This window comes from Lucilia cuprina, chromosome 3, assembly GCF_022045245.1.
Source record: "Lucilia cuprina isolate Lc7/37 chromosome 3, ASM2204524v1, whole genome shotgun sequence".
In the NCBI taxonomy this organism is placed as follows: Eukaryota; Metazoa; Arthropoda; class Insecta; order Diptera; family Calliphoridae; genus Lucilia; species Lucilia cuprina.
Window position 1 is genome coordinate 59,487,025 of NC_060951.1, and position 10,556 is coordinate 59,497,580.

The 10,556-nt window shown below is 31.4% G+C and overlaps 1 protein-coding gene across 1 annotated transcript; it reads left to right on the top strand.

Annotated features, from left to right (window-relative positions):
• The first annotated feature begins 2,344 nt into the window (after positions 1-2,344).
• On the top strand, positions 2,345-10,117 carry LOC111685488 (venom carboxylesterase-6). The gene is made up of 7 exons (XM_023447748.2): positions 2,345-2,637; positions 8,167-8,310; positions 8,386-8,928; positions 8,993-9,340; positions 9,401-9,572; positions 9,633-9,768; positions 9,831-10,117. Exons 1-7 carry the CDS (start codon positions 2,371-2,373, stop codon positions 10,036-10,038), a joined length of 1,818 nt encoding a protein of 605 aa, XP_023303516.2. The 5' UTR covers positions 2,345-2,370; the 3' UTR covers positions 10,039-10,117.
• The last annotated feature ends 439 nt before the right edge of the window (positions 10,118-10,556 follow it).

Here is a 10,556-nt window from a genome sequence, read left to right on the forward strand (position 1 = left end):
ATATTTTAACATAATATTTGGTTCGTCAAATGAACTGACCAATTAACTCTACACATTGATTTATACTTATATTGCAGTTGGATTAATTTGAATCATTCCCAGCTAGCATTTTTGAAAAGTTTTATCACATTTAAATCACAATAAATGATATTTTTATCGCCCTATTCGGGGAGTTCAGTTGTATGCGTAGTAGGTGAAATAATGAAGCGATGTTAACCATTTTCATTAGACTTCCTCATTGGGACAATAGATAGTCATGTGCCAAATTTCACTGGATTATCTAGAAAATTGGGACTTGTAGTATGATTACAAGGTTTATAAGCCCTATTTGGAGGTTCAGTTGTATTAGGCTAGGTAAATTGTGTACCGATCTTAACCCTTTTCAATGGGGTTCGTCCCTGGGACGATAGAAAATCATGTACCAAATTTCATTTAATTATCTTCAAAATTGCGAAATTGTTTACATGGACGGACGGACATAGCTAAATCGACTAAGAAAACAAGTATGAATGTATAGTCGGGCGTAGCCGACCATATGATACCCTACACCAGTCAGTATGTATGTTAAAAATGGGGATTATTTAAAAAAATAAAGCATTTGGTTTGTTTTTTTAACTTTATTTCGGAATATTTTTACTTTTTTTTGGCAAAAAAAGAAATTTTTTAAGAGGACTCAAATGGGAGTAGGGCAAAATATGGCCCTATCCTTAAAAATGTTGGTAGGGGGAGTTAAGTCTTCTTCAATTTTATTTATGTAGAATTTAAAAGTGTTATTAGAGTTTGTAAGTGAATTTTGACCTTTAAGTCATTTTCTGAAGGGGAGTTTGTATGGGGGATAGGGTCAAATAAAGCCCGATCATTACAAAAATCGGTAGTGTCATTTAAAGTTCTATAAAAATAAGTTTTGTCGACTTTTGTTAACATAATAGATCATTTAAATTAATTATAAGCCAAAAGGCCCTATTTGGGGGGTACGGTTGTATGGGGGCTAGTCGAAATAATGGACTGACTTTAACCATTTTCAATAGGCTTCGTCCTTGGGAAGAGTGTGTGCCAAATTTCATCCAATTATCTTGAAAATTGCGACCTGTACCTTGCGCACAAGGTTTACATGGACAGCCTGACGGACGGACATAGCTCAATCGACTCAGAAAATGATTCTAAGCCGATTGGTATACTTTAAGGTGGTTATAGGACGAATATTTTTGTATGTTACAAACATCAGCACAAACCCAATATACCCTTCCCACTAAAGTGGTGTAGGGTATAATGATTCTGGGCCGATTTGCATACGTTCAGGTGGGTATGGGACCAATATTACTGTGCGTTACAAACATCTGCACAAACCCAATATACCCTCCCCACTAAAGTGGTGTAGGTTATAATGAAGAATATTAAGAAAATGCAAGTTGACATTGAGATTTTCAATTCCAAGTTGAGATTATTCCAAATGGAGAAGTTAGTTAGTTAGTTAGTTACATTCTAATATATTTATTCCTGTTCCAATCATACAATATACATCCGTAGTGATTCGATAGGAATGTTAAAGGATTTTGTTACACATTTCGATCTCTTTCGAATACTACAATTAGGCTTCATACAATGCCTTTTAATTCCACAATTACTCTGGAGTGGAGTATTCAATAAGACAGCGGACTAACATTGCCCAATGACTTACTTTGTAAGCGAGCGTAGTAAGACTTGACTCTAATATTACCTTTTTGCAAAAATACTCTTGAGTAAATTGTGAAAAGTGGTCCTATTAGCTTTTCAATTTTAGTTTTTCCTGGAGTGTTATTCTATCTTATTTAGTATGTACTAATTTTAATTATAACATTATTAAAAAAAAATCATACTTTCACAATTATATTTTTATGAATTTGGAATCATAATTAAACTAAATTGAATGCCAGTGCCACTAGGTTAATAAAAATAATTAGCAACATTTAAATAATAAAATAATTTTCTAACGGTATTAAGTCTATGATTTTGAATATTAATACAAAATTTAAATTTACTCAATAACTAACAGCTAAAACTAGTTTAATTAATTTTAAAACTTAATCTCTTTTTTTTGTTAAAAAAACAAATGCCTAGTTTTACAATAAACAAATTCGTTAATTTATTAATTTTTTATTATGTATATTAAAACAAAATTTAAAATTATACACCTTACACACATACACACAAAGATAATTCTAAAAACAAAATAATACTACAACTTGAGTCACAATGTAAACGCAACAAAACTAACAACAACGCAAAAATATAACAATCAGGCTTTTAACCAAGATTTTTCGAAAAAGTTAATAAACGACGACAACATCCAACTAAAAACCTCAGTCTGAGTTCTTAATACGTTCACACAAGATGTCGTCAAATAAACGAACGGATCGGTATACGCGTTTAACGTTTATTTTATTTAAATTTATTTTGATATTCACCATAACGATCGGTTTGAGTTTACAAATTACTTTAAAGACCTGTGAGGCGCGCACTTCACCTAATTTAAAAGTTAAATTACCACATGGTGGCGTTTTGGTGGGCCGTCATTTGTTGACCCATTTGGGTCGTCATATGAGAGCATTTATGGGAATACCTTATGCTAAACCACCTGTGGGAGAATTACGTTTTAAGGTGTGTGTTGGAATGTTTAAAGATTTTGATTTTTATAAAACATGAGTTTGCTAAAATTTTTTTAAGCGTGATTTGTAAACAAAATTTTAAAAAAATATTTAATTGTTAAAATTAGAAACTATGACAAGTGTTCAATGCTGATATTCATATTTTTATTGTATTTTAATTACAATCCAAAAAGAAACTAATGAGCTCTTGCTTGTTTACTACTGCAATTACAAGACTAATAATTGCTGTGAAGTGCTTAATGCGTGTTTTAACTAAACAAATAGAAATAAACAATAATATTTACAATTAATAATTTAATTAGTTAAATACATGAATGTTACAATCGTTTGAACTTGTGCTAAAAAAATGTATATTTGCCTGAACCCAACTAGCATTTGGAAGATTGTTGTATGATAAATTAGTAAACAAAGTATTTTTTACTTTTTCTGATGATCTAAAAGTGATTTATAAGTTACATGTTAAAAAATGATTCGAAAATGATTCCAATATATGTTTTAAAATTTTATTTGAACGAAAAACAATAACAATTAAGCAATCATAATCATAAATTGATCTTCCTTTTGTTTGAAATATGATAATTTTAAAAATTATTTCTTGATCATATTGCAAGTAGTTCCTATGTATAATAACAATAACAACAAGTAGGAAAGTAAAGTCGGGCATGGCCGACCATATGATACCCTACACCATGAGTATATTTTTACAATTTTTACTTTTATAAAATTTTTATTTTTTGTAAAGAAACTGTTGAATATTACCATAATTCCAAAATTGATAAAAAACTAAAATTTCTAAATGAGGCTTTATATAGGTCAAATATGGGCCGATCCTCGGTAAATTTGGGAAAAGGATATATTTCTAAATAACAGTTAGTTTTGTTGAGTTTCATTGCGATACAAATGGTTACAAGTCAATTTTAGACGTTTAAGTCATTTTTTGAAGGGGGGTTTGTATGGGGGCTAGGGTCAAATATAGGCCGATCCTTACGAAAATCTGCAGTATCATTTATACTTATATAAAACTTATTTGTGCCAATTTTTAGAGAGATAGCAGAATATTTGACGTAATTATAGCATAAAAAGTTCAAATCGGGAGGTACGGTTGTATGGGGGCTAGGTGAAATAATGGACCGATTTCAACCATTTTCAATAGGCTTCGTCCTTGTGCCAAAAAACATGCTTGGTCCAAATTTCATCAAATTATCTTGAAAATTGCGGCCTGTACCTTGCGCACAAGGTTTACATGGACAGCCAGCCAGCCGGACAGACGGACGGACATGTCTTAATCGACTCAAAAAATGATTCTGAATCGATCGGTATACTTTAAGGTGGGTATTGGACCAATATTTTTGTATGTTACAAACATCAGCACAAACGTATAATACCCTCCCCACTATAGTGGTGTAGGGTATAATTACACCTAAAAAGATTAAAAGATGAGTCGGAACTGCTTAGAAGTGTGACTCGTAAAGGACTTTATTTAGAAGAGTCGCGGGAAGGCTATCATTTGCTTCCGACGAATATATCATTTATGACCAGAAAATGTACGCTTCATTCAGTTCTCAGCAATTGAAAATCTTTATCCCTGTAAAATATGTTAAAGAAAAAACTTTCTGCAATTTATTCGAAATTGTTCGAAACGGACCCGATTTGCGAGGTATTCCTAATGTAAAAATAGTTTCTTTGTAAGAAGATATAGTCGGGCAAGATCAACAATTACTCTTAAAAAGTTTTAAAAATAAGTCGGAATTTATCAGAAGTGGGGCTGGCTCATAAATGATTTTTTAGAAGAGACGCATGTAGGTTACCTTTTGCTCCCGACGAATGTATTATTAATGATCAGAAAATGAGTGCCTATCAGACATTTAAAATCTTGATCTCTGTACAATATGTCCAAAAAAACATTCTGCAATCTATTCGAAATTATTCGAAAGGCACCTGATTTGAGAGGTATTCCTAATATAAATAGTTTCTTTGTAGGAATATATAGTCGGGCAAGGTCAACTTATTCAAAAAATAAGACGGAATTGATTAGAAGAGTTGCGGGTAGATTACCATTTGCTCTCGACGAAAGTATCATTTATGATCAGAAAATGATCACCTCAGTTAGCTATCAGCAATTTAAAATCTTGATCTTTGTACAATATCTCATTAAAAAAGGTTCTGAAATTTATTCGAAATTGTTTGAAGGGACCTGATTTGCGAGCTATTCCTACATGTGGTTCTAAAAAATGATCTGGACATAGTCGGGCAAGGTCAATCATATAATAATGTGGATTATTTTTAATAATAAAACACAAACATTGTTTTTTACTTTAATTCTGAAATCTTTTAACAATTTGTCGGCAAAAAAAAATTATATTTAGAAATTTGAGTTACGTTCACATTAAAATTGGTTATTCAGATAGTGAGATACTAGTGTTTAATGGCGTTGAAGTAATTATCCGAAGGGGTCTTTTCTGATTATCAAATGAGGCTCCTTTATAACAAAAATCGGCAGTTATATTAAGACTTATACAAAACTAAGTTTTAAATATTTTTCTAAAGATATTTAAAACTTTTAACAGCTATGGCTCTAAGTGAAATAATAGACCGATTCCAATCAGCACAATGTTTACATAATCTACTCCGAAATTCTAAACCGATTCTGATACTGATACATTTAAACAGATTGAAGTTCTTTAAACTCTTTCAATTACAAGTTCAAAACCTATAAACAATTTTGACTATTCCCCGAAGTTCATTATAAACGGGTTTGACTGTCGTTCATCTTAAATATTCGAATAAATAATTACACTATTTTACTTAATTAAACAGCGTAAATAAAGTTTCTTTTAATTCATTCTAATTTCTTGTTAAAAACAATTATAGGAAATAACATATATGTACTTTTCTAAAACAAATACATATTTTATATATAATTCCATTACGGGTATTGCCCTATACTTTTTTCTCCTATTTCTTTTTAATATATTATTGAAAAAGTATAAAATTTCGCGGAAAATTTTTCACCTACAAAACAAAATAATAAATTTTCAAAAACAAAACAGAGCATCACGTTTTATAGCAATTTCTTTGTATTTTTAGCAACAAAAAAGGGTAATTACCGCAAATACTACACAATAACTATTACAAAATCAATTTACAACTACTACGTGGGAATTAATAAATAGGTATTGTAAGTGGTTAAGTTTAACGAAAACTCTACTACTATGTCGTAAAATTAATAAGCAAATCGAATGGAAAATATATATAATTTTTAAATTATATAGAAATATTTTAGTAGAGTAAGAAATTAACTAAATGAATAAATTTGCATAAAATTTGTTTTTTTAAGTAAAGCTGTTATTTTTTAATAAATATAAAACTTTTTTGTTGTTAAAAATTTTGAAAAAAATGTAAACAAAATCAACCAAAACTCCGTGGCCTAAAAATTGAAAACAAGTTTTTGGGATTTTAATAAATGTAGATTTTAAAGTTCATAATAGGCATTAATCTAGATCCAAATAATTTAAAACCGGGATTAAATTTGAAAACTATAAAACTTTAACTCTGCGTCAATTTCTAAAAGAAATTGATAAAGATATTAATTTCTTATTTTAGGTTTATTACGCACATTTTCCATACAAAATTCCTACAATAAACCATCAATAAGTTTATTAAGCATTTATGAATATTGGGGGATGTGACTTTTGAAACATGTAAAAGAAAACTTTTTATACCCTACACCACTATAGTGGAGAGGGTATTACTCGTTTGTGCTGATGTTTGTAACATACAAAAATATTGGTCCAATACCCACCTTAAAGTATACCGATCGATTTAGAATCATTTTTTGAGTCGATTAAGACATGTCCGTCCGTCTGTCCGGCTGGCAGACTGGCTGTCCATGTAAACATTGTGCGTAAGGTACAGGCCGCAATTTTCAAGATAATTTGATGAAATTTGGATTTTGGAACAGGGACGAAGCCTATTGAAAATGGTTCGTCCGTCTGTCCGGCTGGCAGACTGGCTGTCCATGTAAACATTGTGCGCAAGGTACAGGCCGCAATTTTCAAGATAATTTGATGAAATTTGGATTTTGGAACAGGGACGAAGCCTATTGAAAATGGTTGAAATCGGTCCATTATTTCACCTAGCCCCCATACAACCGTACCTCCCGATTTGAAAATATATTCTTTTCCCAAATTTACCGAGGATCGACCCATATTTGACCTATATAAAGCCTCATTTAGAAATTTTAGTTTTTTTATCAATAAATTGCCTAAATATTTTGGAATTATGGAAACATTCAAGTTTCTTTATAAAAAATAAAAAATTTAAAAATATACTCATGGTGTATTATATGGTCGGCCATGCCCGACTATACTTTCCTACTTGTTTAAAACAAGACCCTTGAATAGTTCTTTTGCTGTTCTTGTAAAATATAAAAAAATATCGGTTGAAACTGCTCTCTAGGAGTTCACAACTCTGACAAAGCTCTAATCTTAAACGAATTTTCTAGAGATCTTTAACAAGGCGAATCTAGAGTCCAGTCTATGGACAAGGCTATGAACTAATTAAAAACTAGTCTATGGAATATTCTATGGACTATCCCATAGACTAGTGTATGGGCAAGTCTATTGACTAGTCTATGGACCAGCCTATAGACTATTTCTGTGGACTTGTATGTGTACTTTTCTATTAGAAGTGTTTATAGACTAGCCTATGGACTCTGAACTGTAAACTATGGTCTAGATACTAGTCTGGAGACTTTACAATTGACTAATTTACAAACAAGTTTGTGGACCAGTATCTGGACTATTCTATAAACTATTCTGTAGACTGGTATAAAGGACGGCCTATTGAATGGTCCTATCTATATAAAAGCCAATAAAGTAATTTAAAGACAAGTCTATGTACTATTATGTATAATGTTCTTTAGACTTGGACTCGTCTATAAACTAGTATATCGGCCATCCTATGTATAATTCTATAGACTAGCCTGTAGAACATTTTATGGACTTGCCTTTAGACTAGTCATTAGACTATCCTTTGAACTAGTCAATAGACTAGCCTATATAGAAGTCTGTAATATTGTCAGACTTCTATAGACTAGTCTCTGTGGACCAGTCTCTGGATTATTCTATAAACTGACATAAAGGACGCTCTATAGAATAGTCGTATCTATATAAAAGCCAATAAAGTAGTTTAAAGACAAGTCTATGTACTATTCTGTATAATGTTTTCTAGTCTTGTCTATGGACTCGTCTATAAACTAGTGTATCGGCCATTCTATGTATAATTGTATATACTAGACTGCAGGCTATTTTATGGACTAGCTTTTAGACTAGTCAATAGACTAGCCTATATAGGAGACTCTAATACTGTCAGACTCCTATAGACAAGTCTCTGTCTATTAGTGACAGAATTTTTCATCTCTGGTATAAACGATTTTTCCGATTTTTTTATTCAATCAAAATGTTACTACTGCTTTAAACTTTTGATATTGGTAATAATATATTTCTTTATAATTTTCCAGTCACCTGTACCGTATGGACCCTGGGAAGGTGAGATACAAGTTATAGAAGATTCACCAAAATGTAGACAACGTGATCCCTTTAGACGTGATATGGAAATTGAAGGCAGCGAAGATTGTTTGTATATAAATGTTTATACACCAGAGGTAATTGTAATAATTTCTTTATAGATTCAACAATGAATTTATATAAATTTGTCTCCTATCCATTTCATCGAAAAGGTACCCAATACCGACGAACCCTTGCCGGTAATGGTTTGGTTCCATGGCGGTGGCTGGGAATGTGGTTCTGGTATAAGCAGTTTCTATGGACCCGATTTTCTGCTAAATCATGATATTGTCTTAGTATCAGCCAACTTCCGTTTGGGTCCTTTGGGTTTCTTAAGTACCGAAACTACAGATTGTCCCGGTAACTTTGGTTTGAAAGATCAATTGGAGGTCTTAAAATGGATACAAGAAAATATTGCTTCTTTTGGTGGCAATCCAAAGAGTGTAACAATCTTTGGTGAAAGTGCGGGGGGTGCTAGTGTTACCTATCACATGTTGTCGCAAAAATCCAAAGGATTATTCCACAAAGGTATTGCCCAATCGGGTACATATTTCAATCCCTGGGCCCAGCCAGCTCACAAAGGTGTGGCGGCTCAAAGAGCTAAGAAAATGGCTAAATTGGTAGGTTGTAATAGTGATGGTGATTGGCCTAAGATGCTGGAATGTTTAAGAGAAAAGCCGGTAGATGATATAGTGGCTACCGTTTATGATTTGTTTGTAAGTATTTTAAGTTTGTATTAAATAATAAGGATTAATATTAATAATGTCTGTTCTTGTAAAGGAATGGGATTTTGATCCTATGATACCCTTCCCACCCGTAGTGGAACCTGAACATCCAGAAGCTTTTCTCACCGTTTACCCTAGAGAAGCAGCACAACCTCATGGTTTTTCTTTACCTCTAATGATAGGAGCCACTTCTGAAGAGGGTTTATTGAAAACGGCCTCATTATTAAATCTTCCCGGTTTATTGGATGAATTTAAAGAAAATTTTCATGATGTTTTACCAATAGTTCTCAATTACGATCATTTATCACAGGTGGAACAAACTAAAGTAACCGAAGATTTAGAAGCTTTCTACTTTAGAAATGGACATGATTATAATCGTAATAATCATCAAAATATAACAGATGTAAGTTTTCAGAAAGTTCATTTATTCATATTTAATTTAATGTTGCTTTTTAACTAACAGTTAATATCGGATGGCTGGTTTATAGCGGGTATTGATGAGTATATACGTTTACGTCTTAAGAGTTATAAAGCAGCTCCCAAAAATGTGGCACCTACCTATGTTTACTTATTTGAACACAAAGGAGCAGCTAGTTTTTCGGAATTATTCAAAGGTGGCCGGGAAATGTTTTATGGTAATTTTATTTTTTCTTTTTCATAAAAAATAATTAAAAATTATATGTTTCTTTTTTTAGGCGCTTGTCATGCTGAAGAATTACAATATTTATTCCCTATAGCTCGTGAATTATTCGTGAGTGCCACCCCTAGTAAAAATGATTTGAAAGTAAGAGAAATTATGCTTTCGTTATGGGTTAATTTTGCTAAAACTAGGTGAGTTTTTATCAAAAAAGACTTTTTTCTTTTTAAACACTAAACGTTTTTCTTATTTGTAGTAATCCTACTCCTACCGATAGTAATTTACCCAAATGGTCTCCCACTAAAGATTATCCAGTATTATTTGCCAAAATAGGCAATAAAAATGAAGAAGACTCTAATGTTTTCCAATTCGATAAAAAACTTTATCAAGATAGAGTTGATTTTTGGCGCAATCTTAATCCTCATATTCCAGCTAAAGATTTTCAATTGAAAAATGAACTTTAAACACAAATTTACATAATTTACATACTCTCTGTTATATCATTATTAATTTAATTACTGTACATATCATATTATCATATATCTTATGAATTAAATATATATTTTGAAATTTTTATTAAAAAAAACAACTAAAATTGGTTAGTGATTAACTAAAATAAATGTTTACTTACCTTTAATTCCTTTAAAATGAAATTTTTTATTACTTTAAAATTCAAATTTAAAATAAACGTTTTGTAGATAAAAGTTCTATTTCCAATTTCATTAATAACCACGAAAACTAAAAGAACTTTCTTATTATTTTCAAACAAGTGAGCTTTCTTTATTTAGATCATTTTTAACAACAAATTTAAAAGCATTTTGCTCAACCTTTGGTTGCCTATTCTCACACACACACACACACACACACATACACTTTGTTGCTTTTTTCATAAACACTCACGAAGCAAGCAGCATGTACGCGACGACGACGACTGCGCTGTTGTATTAATTGCATTTCTGCCGACATTTTCATATCAAAACAA